General features: G+C 38.2%; 1 protein-coding gene across 1 annotated transcript in view; it reads left to right on the top strand.

The window, feature by feature from the left end:
• Positions 1 to 15,442, top strand: part of LAMA1 (laminin subunit alpha 1) — a gene marked incomplete at its 5' end in the record, with an annotated part of 104,677 nt that overhangs the window by 86,900 nt on the left and 2,335 nt on the right. The window contains 16 exons of the mRNA XM_082479179.1: positions 138 to 271; positions 518 to 668; positions 1,214 to 1,338; positions 2,342 to 2,492; positions 3,687 to 3,831; positions 4,458 to 4,599; positions 5,400 to 5,514; positions 5,714 to 5,884; positions 6,573 to 6,724; positions 7,240 to 7,425; positions 7,890 to 8,056; positions 9,175 to 9,283; positions 10,380 to 10,569; positions 12,540 to 12,698; positions 13,728 to 13,881; positions 14,495 to 14,628. Of these exons, the coding sequence (XP_082335305.1) occupies positions 138 to 271; positions 518 to 668; positions 1,214 to 1,338; positions 2,342 to 2,492; positions 3,687 to 3,831; positions 4,458 to 4,599; positions 5,400 to 5,514; positions 5,714 to 5,884; positions 6,573 to 6,724; positions 7,240 to 7,425; positions 7,890 to 8,056; positions 9,175 to 9,283; positions 10,380 to 10,569; positions 12,540 to 12,698; positions 13,728 to 13,881; positions 14,495 to 14,628 (2,385 nt within the window). The remainder of the gene's footprint in view (positions 1 to 137; positions 272 to 517; positions 669 to 1,213; positions 1,339 to 2,341; positions 2,493 to 3,686; positions 3,832 to 4,457; positions 4,600 to 5,399; positions 5,515 to 5,713; positions 5,885 to 6,572; positions 6,725 to 7,239; positions 7,426 to 7,889; positions 8,057 to 9,174; positions 9,284 to 10,379; positions 10,570 to 12,539; positions 12,699 to 13,727; positions 13,882 to 14,494; positions 14,629 to 15,442) is intronic.

Here is a 15,442-nt window from a genome sequence, read left to right on the forward strand (position 1 = left end):
CTAAAAGTCAACTCCTGAAATGTGGGATGTAGGGACATGAATCTGGAAAGACTTTCCCAATGTTGCGTGTTAAAATACACAAAACAGAAACTGCATGTTCAGTGCCATCTATTAGCATAAGCCCTGCTGTTTTTCAGGCAGACTTCCTTGCGGTGGAGATGCGACGTGGTAAGGTAGCTCTTCTTTGGGATTTGGGCTCTGGATCAACAAGAGTGGAATACCCTGATTTTCAAATTGACAACAACAAGTGGCACAGAATACACGCTACCAGGTAATTAAAATAATGGCATAAATGTTGGTTAGGAAAGTTGATTTTTTTTTTTTTTTTTTAATGAGATGGCTATATTGTAGAAATGTCCAGCTACTTAGTGAGTGAACTTGGCATAAACAACACAAACCATCTTCTCAGTTTTTCAGTGATAAGATTTTTCTTGTCCTTAAAAAGAGAAGCCAATAGCATGTGTTGATTAAGCCTGGTGATTTCTAAAAACTATTGATTAGTATTTGTACTTGGCAGGTTTGGAAAAACAGGTACGATCAGCATAGAGGAAATGAACTCCAATCAGAAGCCTTCATCTAAATCTGCAACCTCTCCAGGGACGGCCAGCATACTGGATGTTAACAAATCAACCCTAATGTTTATCGGAGGACTTGGAGGGCAAATTAAGGTTAAATTCCAAGATCAGCATTATGTAAAATGTTTTTATCATGTTTGAGATATACTTTTGACTTAGAAATAATTGCGTGAATTGGTTACTTCATTGAGAAATCCCAGGTACTCTGAACATAAAGCAAAGATGCTATAAGGATATTCTAGTATCATGAAGCTAATTTTCCCTAGAACTGTTTTCATGAAGTGTTACCCAGGCCAGGCTGTGTGTGCATACATGATGCATAGACCTTATTATGCAATGGGTTTGTTTTTTGTTTCCTTCTTCCATGGCTTCTTTTAGTTTGCCATTGTTATTTATGCCATGAGGCATGTAAGTAGGTCAAGGACATAATTATTTTACTTTTTTACTTGCCGCAAAACTAATCTGTTATGATGTAAACAGTAATTGTTAATAGGTATGCTAAAACGTGTTGTTCTTTTATTATGATTTATATCTAACAAAGTTAGAGTTCATGGAAAACAGCCAAGCAAAAATTTGGCTGCATAATTTTCAGAGTACTTAACATTAATTGTATTCATGAAATTTTTCTTGTCTTATAGAAATCACCTGCTGTTAAGGTCACCCATTTTAAAGGGTGCATGGGAGACGCATCCCTGAATGGCAAATCTGTTGGTCTTTGGAATTACATGGAAAGAGAGGGCAAGTGCAATGGCTGTTTTGGAAGGTATTTTGTCTCACTCTCTTGTTTTTGTAATGGATTTAGAGTAATTTACATCAGTAATATATATCTCTGTGTTAGCTGAAAATAATGAACTCAGACAAATTGCAGTGTTTCATTGATCATTAACTTACAGTTCTGAACACACTAATCTGCATGTGCCAGTGGTGTCAAATAATTCCATTGTATGGAATTTTATTACTTATTAATCACTTCAGAGGAGTTCTATTGCTGTGGTCTATTTTGTGCATTAAAACTAGGGACTGCCAGTGAACCAAACTATTTTGCAATGTTAGCTTTCCAGTAATTTCCAGCAAGACAAATTTATTCTTTCCCAGGACAAGAAACAGTGTAAAGTACTCCTATTAAAAAAAAAAAAAAACCCAAACCAAAACACAACAAACATAGCAAAACTGAACCACTGAGCTTGCTACTGTTCTTGTAGCAAAGAAAATTTTGAAAAAGGATTGAAGACTGTAGTATTTTTATGCTTAAGGAATTGAAGAGAAACGTGCTTTACTGTTTTCCCTTTTGCAGAATTTTTCATGTAGAAACAGCAGAGGGTGCTGCTTGATTGAGATATTTTTGCAAGTATTATGTTGCAGGGAAAGGGCTAATAGAACATTTATTGTAAGTGCAATTATGCAAAGCATTTTGATAAATGGATGACATGTTTTAAGTAAGAGGGTGTATGTTGTAACAATTATTTTTCCCTTAAGAAATCGTTGGGTTTTTTCATACATCAGGGAAGAACATTTTTTATCTTGTATACATCCTTCCCCATGGCTAAATTATGTATTGTGAGATTCTATAATGAAAGTAGCCTTTGACTAGAATCCTTCAGTTATTCATTCATAACATCAAGATTCAAGTCTCTTTTCCACATTTTCTAGTCATGCTGCCTGGGGTCCACAGCAAGTGATCTAACTTTTCTTATATTTTATATAAAAATGACTGGAAAACCACAAATTTCAGTTAACATTTTTAATTCTGTTTTCTACTTCTGTAGCCCACAGGATGAGGATACTTCATTCCACTTTGATGGCAGTGGATACTCAGTTGTGGAGAAGGCACTCCGCTCAACAGTGACTCAGATAATAATATTTTTCAGTACCTTTTCACCTAATGGGCTTCTTCTATATCTTGCTTCAAATGGCACTGTAAGAAAATTGATCGATTCTTAAGCTGTCAAAAACTATGTTTAGATGACTTGATGGTTTCTTGCTTTCTCCTTTGTTATTTTTCAGCTTATGTATGTGAAAACACATTATTATCTTTGTGTAGATTATCACCTGTGATTGACATCATAAGCCAAAGGAGTAAAGACAAGAACCCTAGAGATAACTCTTTAGAGCAAATATTCATATATACTAAGTGCAAAATTAAACAATGAAAAGTATTCTCCATAATTTTTTTTTTAATTCTAGACTAAAATTAATGATTATTTAACTAAAGGCAAGAAAAAGAAACAGTAGGGACAACAAACTAGTTTTGTTCAATTGGAGGAACCTTTTCAGAATGTAAAATCTTTTGGAACTGAGCTTCCTAGGAGGACAATGTAATCATGGAATCATAGAATCGTAGGGTTGGAAGGGACCTCTGCAGATCATCTAGTCCAACCCCCTAATAATACTGAATAGGCATATTGAATTAAATCCATAAGATGGGAATACAGTAAACTGAAATAAATTAAATAATACTCCCTGCAACAGCCATATAACCTAGACCTATCTGCAGACCTTTATTGTCATGTCACGCAGTTTACCACATACTTAGCTGATGGTTTTTCTTTTCCTGAAGGAGGACAAAGCTTAGATACAGATTTGTTTCAGAGTCACTGCATTATTCATCTGCTTTATTTTATGTACTTACTGCCTGAATACATTGCGCAATGATGTCTGACTTAAGTTTTACAGTGCAGAGGGGGCCCTTCCAATACAATTCAAAAAGTCTTTTTTTACTGTGTGAAGAAGCTCTTAGCTTATTGCAGAGAGGGCATTGTACTGTTATGCTAACAGTCAAATCAGATTACTCTCAACTTCATCCAAAAAAAAATAAATTTGACATTTGTTATTTACACCTTCCTCTGCTGAGTAACATGCCTCATGATGCAAGTAAGAATAACAACAAACCAAAACAAAAAGACATCCTTGTGAAGTACATGTAGCTTAATTTTCCTAAACATAGCAATGATAAGTGTCTTGGGTCTAATAAGTAGTGTAGGTACAAGAGTTACCAAACCTTTTTCACACAGTAGCCCAAACCTGCCAAGGTTGCATCCTTGTGGAAGATTTTGTTTCCAGGAATTTAATCTGTTGTTGTTTTTGTTGTTTTGGATTATTTTTTCTTGCCAGAGAGATTTCTTGTCCCTTGAGCTTCTTGATGGCAAAGTGAGACTGACTGTTGATCTAGGTTCAGGACCTCTTGCTCTTACCACAGAAAATCGTTACAACAATGGAACGTGGTATAAAATTTCATTCAGTCGGAACAAGAAACAAGGTAGGCTACAGACTGAAAAAAACAGGTGCCTGCACATTTACAAATACAAATATCTGAGATAACAACAGGGAACATCACTGCAACCAGATTTGGTCACTTGTAATGTAGTTTCTTTAGCAGCCGCACTGGTATTACTTTCTATTAGAAGGACAGCAGTATAAAGCTTATGCTTGGTTTGGCACATCTTATAAAGAACAGGTAGTGCAGAAGCTGCCAGACAAAACCATATCAATAGTCTTTAAAGAGTGAAAGATCTTTGTCCAAGTCTGTATATCAGGGATCGGGTTTTCCGTTCTGCATTTTAATAGTGCCTAGTACAACAGTATTTTGGGCCCTATGTTTGGGAAGTAATGCATTACAAATAATGCGTATTAATGGCTATAGCATATTCTCATACATACATATATTTTCCTGTAGACTTCCCCAGATTTGGTTTTGGCAGAGAAGAATGAATGAGATTAGCAGAATATCTGGAAGTACAATAAATTACTCATTCTAAAAATAAGAAGATTGTCCATAGATGTTTGAGTCAATGAATGCATTTTCCTTTAGTAGAGACAAGATTGCCAAAATGGAAGGGTGTATATTCATGTCCTTCTCCAGATCTCTACTCTTTTTCTTTGCAGGAATTTTGGCAGTCATGGATGCATATAACCTTAATTATAAAGAAACCAAGCAAGGAGAATCTCCTGGGGTTGCCTCAGACCTGAACCGCTCTGATAAGGACCCAATCTTCATTGGTGGGCTGCCACGATCAAGGACTGTGAGGTAAAGTGTGCTCTCGCTTTTCCTCCTTTGCTAAGACTCTTATAAGTCGAGGGAAAGGTTTTAAGAAACTCCATGTCCACTGAAATTAGTGAAACTCAGTGAAGTCTGAAGTCTTGTTTATGGCCATGTGTACCACAGAATTTATCAGTCCTTTGCCTTCGAAATCGAATATGGTGCTTGTCAGTGGTAAGTCTGACACTGCAGTTCAGATCAGAGACAAACTTCTGGTTTTCCCTTCCATGGGTGATTTCCACAACAGCAGCTGCTGCAGCAGCCGCCTGCTCTTTGTGTCAGACTGTGGCGAGCAGTCAACACCGCTGCCTGGAATAATGCTCCTTTGATCTCTACCTGTGTGAGCCTTGTGTTTTCCAGCTGGCATTTATGGACAAAACTGCGCTTCAGGACAAATGTTCTACTTTACAAAAGAATTCTTGCAATTCAGTTTTGAAACTTGGAACAGAGGAGAAACAATTGTGAACAGAGCAACAAAAAACATTACAAATATATATTTTGTAGCATGTGTCTAGTTAATACTTTTTGTATTGCACAGCTTGCTGAACTTGTGAAGTCACATTTCTGCCAGGGGCTTCTAATTAATCTGTCTGCATGCTCTTGACAATAATATATATTCCAGGACAATATTGGTCTCTGCACAGTTATTGCAGAGGTGCAGACTTGTTAATCTTAGCTGGCATAGCAGCATGTGAGGGATTATGGCAGGACAGCCTTAGATTTCTCTGACTTAAACCTGACATTCTCCAGACTTCAGAGATGAAAAAAAGCCTTGTTTTGTGTTTCAGGAAAGGTCTTAATAGTAGAATGTATGTGGGATGCATCAAGAATCTGGAAATATCCCGTTCAACCTTTGACTTGCTTAGAAATTCATATGGAGTAAGAAAAGGCTGTGTATTGGAGGTAGGAGACTTTTAGGTTTTGTGACCTGACCTTTATTGTTATTGAACAATGAATAGTAATGTTTGTGAAAGAATAGTGAGTTGAAAGGGGGTTATCTTAAACATTTTTAAGATAATCAAATGTATACTTGAATTTTTTTTTTCTTACTGACTGCTATGTAGGGACAAAGTCAGTAATTATTCTCTTCCTCATAAAATAGCCTATTCGTAGTGTGAACATCTTGAACAACGGATATATTGAGTTGGTACCTAAGTCCTTAGGCCCAGAATCGGAACTGATGGCAACTTTTGCTACAAAGAACAGCAGTGGCATCATCCTTGCTGGACTCAGCAGGGGACTGGAAAAGCGACGACGTAGACAAGCACATTTGGCAAGTACTGAAAATAAAGACTTACTGGTTTTGGTTTTGCCTTTTTTATTTTCTAATATCAAGTCAGGTTCTTATGACTATAACTTGCAAAGAACAAGAAAGAAGCTTAGGAGGGCATAAATACAGAAGCTGCGTGGGGATGGCGAATATTCATTGTAGCAGAGGAGAAGTGAAGGATCAGTTAGCAGAGGCCTAGTAAAGTTACTAGGACCCAGGATGCTTTTGCAACAAAGAGGAAAACTGCACATGAAACGCACACAAAGTATTACTTTCCGCTTCTGTTAGTCAGAACTAATTATTGAAAGGTTTGAGATAAACAGTGATCTCTTATCTGGTGGACTGTTTTGGGGCTTCTGGAATCCAAGGACAAAGTCTTAGTAAGGATACCTGCGCCTTCTTATTTCTTTCCTCTAAAGGGGAGGAGTGGGGTGGTGGTGGTATAAAAACACTCCTGCATTTTAACCTGAATTTTTATCATGACCAGAGAAATTTCCAGCTTTCATGTTTTCTGTTAGAAGGCTTTGCACTCTCAGAGGTACTGATACATGCCTACTAGTCTTTGAGTTTCATTTAAAAGCTTGTTACAACAAACTTAGAGGTAAATTTTTCCAAAGTATGTTGTATTTAAACACTGAGTGACAGGAAATTGAGTTATAGTTAAAAATTAATCTTCTGATTCAATCCACAGCCCTTCTTTTCTGTCATGCTGATTGATGGCCATCTTGCAGTGCATGTTAATGCTGGAGATAGAGCAAGTACTAGAAAAGTAGTTCTTCAGTCTCCTAATGGAACATACAGTGATGGACAAGAGCACTCTGTCATCCTAATCCGGAATAAGAGGTACATGTGACTGCGAGCGGTACTACCTGTTTAATTATTGTGTGCTGTTGTCAGTTCACTGTGCTCTCTGAGGAACTGCCTTTGCTAGCTCATTAGGTGGAATAATCAGGTCTGTGTTTTTCTGCTGTTAATGGAGATGCTCTGATTTACATGGTAATTGTGTAGAGCATACAGCCACCGATGAAGTTGTAGTTAAAAGCTCTCAAAACCTCTAGACAGCTTGGGCCACTTGAGTAAAGTACACTAAATAGTAATAGGAAAAAATATAGCTAGCAAAATAATGTGGAAAGATACCTAGCAAAATAATTTAGAAAGATATTTGACAAAACTCTACATGTTAAAAATTACCTAAAGAAGATGGTTGTCTAGTTTTAAGACACTGAAAGAATCATCAAAGTGAGGGAATCTTTATTTCTTAGAACAGGATGTTTTTGAGGCTGAAAGGAATGCTTTTCATTTGAAAATGAATATCTAACGCCCTTGTTGAATGTTTTCCCCTACTTTATCTTTTTCAGGATCATAACTGTACAGGTGGATGAAAGTAACCCTGCAGAACTGAGACTCGGTTCATCAGCAGAAATGAGCCCCATGAATATTTCCAACTTCTACGCTGGTGGCATTCCAGCAGGAGAGGGCATCTTAGGGCTAAAAATGGCTGGCTCATTTCACGGCTGTATCAGCAATCTTATTTTTAATAAGGAGTAAGTCAGAAGGGTAACTGCCCTGGTTTGGAAAAGTGTGTATAGTAATTATTAATTATTAATTGTAGTTACGTTTGTAGTTTCATTACGTTGTCCATTTGCCTGGATTTTGACATAAGACAAGCATGATACTGATGATCTGGGTATTACAACAGGCAGAAAATGGATATTACCAGCTACATTTGGAAATAGTATTAAAAAAGTCTTTAACGTGTATAGAAATGCTTTGCAAAATGCAACTCATCTGTAGTTTCATCTGCATTCACAGACAGAATGGTTTTCAAAGAATATTGTCTATTAATATTGTTCTGTGGACAGATTATTTGCCACTTCTCAATCTTTTGGTCCCAGTATGCCACTTCTTTCCCTTTCTCCTGTTAATAGTGTAAAATACTCTCCTTGTGCTTGGGAAATGTAGGGATTTGGGATTTCACCTCTTAAAATGTAGGGTTTTTAAAACACAGGCTTTTGTATTTCACCACTTCCATGAAGTATGAACATGTGGATATGGACAGCTGCTTTTTGTCAGAGAAGCCTAAACCAGCTATAAAGCCAGAAGACATTGAGATTCAACATGAACTTCAGGCTTTACCAGTTCCCCTGAGGCCTCTTACAGATACAAAAAAAGTAGGTATTACAGCAAAGCTCTATTGCCTCTTCTAGGAAAGTTTTCAACAGCAAGATGCATTATAGCTTTGTGGAAAATTTTCAAGGTATGGACTGTGAATATTTGGTTCTTCTATGGTATGGAACGGTTCAATGAATGTGGATTTGAAATTATTATTTCTTATAGAAAAACTGTGATATAAACCTTTGTAGCAGCCTATTGGCCTTTTGGAAGGGAAGTATAGTTAAGTTGATCGTTCTTCAGGCAGCAACAGTAAAAAAGAAAAGAAAAAGTAAGAGTGATCCAGCAGGAGGACTTGACAGTAACTGTTATCCTTAGTGTGTTCTTGCCAAAGTGGCTCTGTGCCGAGATTTGCATTTGTCGTGCAATTCAGCATTCACATTTTCCTGGTCACACACATGCAGTCTCTGCTCTGTGTCAAAGAGGAGGCACAAACCATTCCAGAGACACCCAGTGTCTGAATGCAGCTTGCATGGCACCTGTTTCCTCTCACATGCTCCCTGTTCCCAAGAGAGAAGGCAGCATTACTTCTTCTGCAGCTGCACATCTTTATAATGAAGTGTTTCCAAAGCATCCTGAATCATTTTTCTGTGGCAACAGAAAGCAGGATTTTATAGATTTCATACAACTGTGGCTATAAAAAGAAATAAGCTGTCCTTCATGAGCTGAAGTATAGCTTTGGTGCATACTCTGTTACTCAGCTCTCCATCCCTCAAATTGTAACAAAAGTGCATCCTCACTAAATGAGAAAATATTTCTACCAAGTCCATAAGATTTTCACACTGAAATTGTACTCTGTCTTCCAGCATTTTTTATCAAGAGGGCTATCAATTAAGACAAATGGTGAATGAATACTTCTCAAACTGCCAACATTTCTCACTAGAAAAAATAAGTGCTGTCCATGAGACATAGCTTAATAATTAAAACTAGTTCTTTTTGAGCCTAAAGATAGCTCAGAGTGATTGGGAGTTTAGCTAATCGATGTTGCTGTATACTTTGTGGTTATCATGTGCCTCAGTTTTGCTCCTTACAAAGTTCTGCATAGGCACATTGCCATTCAGCACTTGCTGGTGAGCACCCAGTACTATTCTTCTTAAAAAAGTTCTTTCATTAACAGGTAGTTTGTGCAAAAGATGAGCTACCGGACCGTGTTCAAGGTGCCCATCAGTTTGGACTTGCCAAAGGCAGCCACTTGACACTGCTTTTCAATCAGTCTGCTGTCAGGAAGAAGTGAGTATATTGTGAATCACACATGCACAGTGTGTTATCTTGTATTGAGCTACGAGAAGCACAATATTGGTTTTCATGAATGGTCATCACATTACCAGTTTTGAACATGGCCCTCACTTCAGGTTTCTGTGGGTTCCTCATGGAAGAAGGTATCCTGACCACTGCAATGTAATTAATGTGTCTTTCCCAGGTTTGTGGTCATGAGTTTAACTCATGGTCAGAGTTCTGCGTTTTTTTCTCCTCAGGCTTAAGAGCCCCACTGTACCTTCTGTAAGTATTTTGATTTCTGTTTTCCACATAGAGAGCTCAGCTGGTCCCTGCTCCTTTGACTGATACAAATAACATCTCACCCTCTCCTCTGGATTTTCTGCAATTGCAGTTTCCCTGTCTGCTTCACTCCCCAGGTCACTGCAGGAGCTAAGACTACTGAAAGGAATCATTCTGTTGGGACTTAACACGTGATAGCCTCTCTGCCACTCTTGTTTGTTTGAGAGGCTCCCAACAAGGTCCCCAATACACAGCCTGCAAGCCACTCGTGTATGCTTCTTTCAACTCAGGAAGCCTCTGCAGGCTTTGAGAAAAGAGCCTTTTTTCCTTCTAGCCTCTCTGTTGCAACTATTGAACGTAAGGATGTTACAGAGAATTGATACTACGTAGTCTGAACCTAGTGTCTCCATAATAAATGTCTCAATCAGCTCCTCTACCTTTTAAGCCTCCCTCTGTTCTCAGTCTGTCCGTTATATCCCAGCAAGCTTGGTAATGGATGCCATCACGTTATTCTGGAATTCGTCCTTTTCTTGGGGCAATAGGCAAGCCTGCAGTCACAAACAGCTGAGCCTGTCCCTCCTAAAGGCCAGCTCACTCTGTGACAAGTGCTTTTTCCTGTGTCTGACAGGTACAGCACTGATTTCTATTATGAAATACATTATAGGTCATGCTTTCTGAGAATCAATGCAAATTCTACTTCTCTGGCCTTTGTAATAATAAATCTCCTTTCATAATAATAAATTGGTTGAGGCTGTTCTCTGCCTCCGGAAAAGCTATTTATCAATGCAGAAGAAATATCTTTCAGTAACACTGAATTTTTATTGTCTAGACTTTCTGTCCAGCTGAATCTCAGAACCTTTGCCTCCAGTGGCCTGATTTACTACATGGCTCATGAGAACCAGGTTGACTATGCAGCCCTACAGCTTCATGGGGGACAGCTCTATTTCTCATTTGATCTAGGCAAAGGAAAAGCTGTAGCTTTTCACCCTGCTGTTATCAGTGATGGAAAATGGCATACGGTAGGTAGTCACCAATCTTGTACTCCATTTTCTCTTCCTTAGAGATACTGGGGTGGTTTTTCCTGCCTTTCCTGTATGCTTTCTGTGTTGCGATGGCAAGCAGGTTTTAACCCAATAATGAAACCATTCAGATAACTTGTGTTTGAGTATAATATTTCCTTTAAAATTTTAACTAATTATGCATCAATTCCAGCATCCAATTACCATCAAGTATCTCAGTTTATTTAGAAATAAAAGAGTTCACCAACTATGTAATAATGGTCATCTTCACCAGAGAAGAACCTGAGAGAGAGGTCTAGAAACTCTGACTTTTTCCACAGTGACCTTTACATGCACAATGTCACCAAAGACCTGCAACTGAGTTATGTGACAGGGTAAAAGAGATTTCTGGGTGCTTAGTTTTCTCCTTTCTGCTACGTATAACTTAATACCTGAGCATGTCATAGCAGCCAGTGCTCGCAGGGAAGCCCTCTCTTCCCTTTCCTTGGTTGATGCAACATGAGAAAGGTAGACATTTGAAATGAATGGAGGCTGGAGAGGGAGGACTTGGCATAAGGAGAGTTTGAGAAGAAATTATGGTACAACTTTCAGGCATCATGTAGCATTCAGGGCTTTCTGTATGGAGATTCTGTGTCAGCCTCTATTGGCCCAGTTCCTCTGAACAACCCACCTGCTGATGGCTCTGCCTTTCTTTGTGAGAAATGACTGTGATATCTGCATGAGTTTTAAAAGAAACTCCGACCAGATTATTTTTCCTTAAGGCAGGTGAGGATGACAATATTCATCCTGCTAAGCTCCCTTCCCTTGTCCCTATGTGAAGCCTTAATTAACTCCAGGAAGTAGCTTCTGTGGGACAAAGTGATTGATGAGGGAAAGTTGCCGCCTCTCCTGGGTGCCTTGGGAATCAGCAGAGCGTTATTTTTGCTTTTCATATATAATCAGCAGAAGGAAAACCAGCAAAAACTAACATAAAGAAAGCAAATGGGAACTTCTGTCAGAGAAAGATACCACACGTAAGCTCTGCTGCTTACCCTGAAAGGAAGAACACTTCAGGATTTATGGCTACATGTTTAAAATTAAATATACTTATACTCACACTATCCACTTTTTAAGAGATGAACAGATTCCTGCCTTTACTACCCAGGATGTGAAAACATGAGCTTGAACCTTTTTTCGGAGATCAAGGCTGAGTCACACCACTTCACAGCTGGGAGGGATTATTGCAGTAGCTCTACAATCAATTTAAGCTAACATGCATTGCTGCCAAAAGAAGCATTTCTTTCTATTCTCTGCCATCTGCTCGTATCACCCTGCTGTACCACTTTATTCCCTTACCAACCCAAATGTTCGTGAAACCTCATGTTGAACCTGATCAGGGTTCTGAGTGGGGCCAAAAGTAACTGAGGAAAAATAAATGGCTAACTGTCAGTTAGCCATTAGTCACTTATCTGTGTGTGAGTAATTGCTTTAGTGCAAGGAAAGCTTAGGGGCATGAGCGAACAAGATGGACAGAACTGGAAAGCTTTTTGGTCATAGCAAATTCAGCACTGCCCATCATAAAATTACAAGGTAGGAGTGTGCGCTTCAGAGAGCTAAGACGGCTCAGCTGGTGGGCAGCACAATAATTGCAGAAGAGCAGAAGTACTACCCTCTTCAAACTCAGCGATGTACTCCTATCCTAAGACAATAAACTAGTGGTTTTAAATAATGATTGTTAAGACACTGGAAAACTTATGCAGGACAACGTGCAATCAGTGTGAGCCCTTGGGGAAGCAAGGAAGCAGTTAAGCTGCTCAGTTGCGTTCTGAAATAGCCTCAGCCTCACAATGAATTTCAAGAGGATGTCTCAGTACAGTATGTCAAAGCAATCTGACTGCTAAAAAATTGTCTTGCTTATTTCTATGGCAAATGATTACTAGGTAACTAATTTAGCTTACTGATCCATGTTTGTGTGCTCTCTTTTTTACCAGATAAAGACGGAATACATGAAAAGAAAAGGTACAATCACTTTGGATGGACAGGAATTGGTAGCAGTCAGTGCTCTGGGAGATGGTAGCACTTTGGATGTGGAGGGGAAGCTCTACGTGGGAGGACTCCCCTTAGACTACGTGCCGAAGAATCTTGGGAATGTAAGAAGCTTTGGGGTGGTGGGGCGTCTCTGACGTTTTGCAATGCCAGAATGAGTATACTGTATCAAACCCATCTAATTCAGTATCCTGTCTCTGATGGGCAAAAAAGAAGTACTTAGGGAAAGAAACAACAAAGGAAGTAATGACCCTTTACCAGATAAATCTTTCCAGATTTCTATGGCTTAGCCACAAGCTAGAGCTTGTATCCTTGTGTTTTAGTAATGGCCTGTAGTATATTTTTTTTCTTCTATCAGTCTCTCTGTTAAAAATGGATAAATAATATAAATAACTGTGTTTCATAGTATAAGATAAAAATATGACTTAGAATCTCAGACATTTTGGTACATAAGTCCTATTGCATTCAAGTAGGAATTCTGTGCCTTAAATATCTCTGAAAGGCTGAGTTTAGCTGTCCGAGATTAAAATGTACTTACACATGCTTTTAGAGGGTAGGTTTTGGTTGCCTTCTTCCTTCTGCAGCCCATTATCTCAGGGAGGATTCCAGTAATGATAATGATATTTATCAATTCCTGGGCATACTTTCTTCAACCGTGCTTTTTAATTGGATAATGGGGCTGTCAAATATTGTAATACTTTGAATCTGCAATTGCTGTAAATAGTAATAGTGAGAAATTCTAATGAATCTTTTTGCTGGATAGAACTCTGGTGATCTATACCTGCAAAATGTCATACAAAAATCTTGATTGACTTCTTAGTTTGCTGAAGCATGTTTGGAATGTCTTTAACTGTTGGGCGTATCCCTGCTTACATTCAAACACGTACAATTCTTTCTATATGTTATCATGTATACTGTATTTCTAAACAATATTTATTTTGACTCGAAGACATAATGATGTTTGTAACCTTATGTAAGTATATGTAATAAATAGGAATGTAATTACGTAAATATTTTAGATCCTGCTGTTTTGTTCAGAGAATTTTTTATTTACAGTAACATCGGGTGAATCACTAAGAGAGCATTGCAGCAGTTTGTATGAGACATTAACTCTTATATTTCAATATGCTTAGGTGACTCACAGTATTCCTGCCTGCATTGGTAGCATGACGATTAACAGCAAGCAGCTGGACAACGAGAGCCCTGTCTCTATCTTTGCTGTGAATAAATGCTATGTAACAGCGCAGGACGGTACTTTCTTTGATGGGAGTGGCTTTGCTGCTCTTGGTAAGTATCATTAAATGAAAGCAGTACCTTACTGAATTAATGTTAATGAAAACGTAGTCTTTTTAGGTCTTGTGGGAACTGTGTGTAATTAATTGATTCCTCACACAAAGAGTGCATGCCCTGCATATGTATTTCTAGCTGAGTCCCTTTACTCCATGTGTCCAAAAATGGCCATTTCTGGAAAGGGCTATCTTCCACAAGTGAAAGAGCTAATGATTCTACACTGGGAAAGAAATGAACTATCTCTTTCTTCAGCTAAGAATATCCATGTTCATGATGTTAATATCTGCTAAAGGGTATGGAGACAAAAGACGTAAAGGAATTGTGAAATAATGTAAAGGATTACATTAATTTGTGGTCTTTACTGTTTCTTAGAAATGAGATGGAATGTATTAAATGTAAATTAATGAAAGAAAACTTATTTGGGAATTTATCTTTTCCAGTATAAAAAGTGAATTACAACTTTGGAAAACTTACTTTCCAGAGGTTCTCCAAAGTCGTATCCCAGCCAAGTCATTAACAATCTTTTTAGGCCTTTTAATGACAATATATGTGTTCTACTTTGTACTGTGGGTTACAAGTCTTCTGTTAGAAGCTTCTAACTTCTTTTCAGTCAGAGAAGGTTACAAAGTCCGGTCTGATGTGAACATCACACTGGAGTTTCGTACGACAGCAGTGCATGGCGTTCTCCTCGGGGTCAGCAGTGCTAAGGTTGATGCCATTGGACTGGAGATTGTAAATGGCAAGGTAGGCTGCACTGTGCTGGCCCTGTGCCACCATTTCACAAGGCTTGCTTAAAACTGGGAGGGTAGAACTGTTTGGTAGCACTAAATAGACACCAGTGAAACGTGATGGAGGCAAAATGTCCAAACCAAATCCCCACAGAACTAGTATGGGATAGACTTTCAGTCTCACGGTTTCTCATCATCATCATATGATAAAATGTGAGATTAGCAGAAGTCACTGGAACTTTTTGCCTCTTTAGTTAGTCTAATTTGTGTTATTCTTTAGCCACTGTGATGTCCTGGACTACATACTTGGTATGTTAGACCAAATATATACCTTTCTTGTAGCTTAATACTTTTTCTGCCATAGAGCTACACTTGTCCTTGATAAACTTATTATTGCATGTACAAAGCACCCTGTTTTGTAATCTCTTCTTCAATGTTCATGAGCAATTAACTCGCTCTCTACTTCTACTGGCCATTATGCTCCATATACCTTTTAACAATCAATACATAGTTCTCCATTTATCTACTGCATAAAAAATGTATACTTGATTGCTCTTAAATATTTCCTTTTCTCAGAAATAGCTCATTTTTTATTCAAAACTTCCTAGCTAGAGACAGTGTTAAATATCACTGTTTCTGTGGGACATACTTTCTCAGTTAATATTTACATATTAATCATCACCACAGAGCTGAGGAAATGTCTACTGCTTTGAAAAAATAAATGTATGAAATAAATCAATACATGTATCGGCAATGACAAGTGCTTTCAGACCATTCTCTTTCTATTCAGTTAGATACAGTGGATCTTCTTTCAGATCTGAAGTCTCAGC

The sequence above is a fragment of the Vanellus vanellus genome (assembly GCF_965231255.1).
Source record: "Vanellus vanellus genome assembly, chromosome: 2".
In the NCBI taxonomy this organism is placed as follows: Eukaryota; Metazoa; Chordata; class Aves; order Charadriiformes; family Charadriidae; genus Vanellus; species Vanellus vanellus.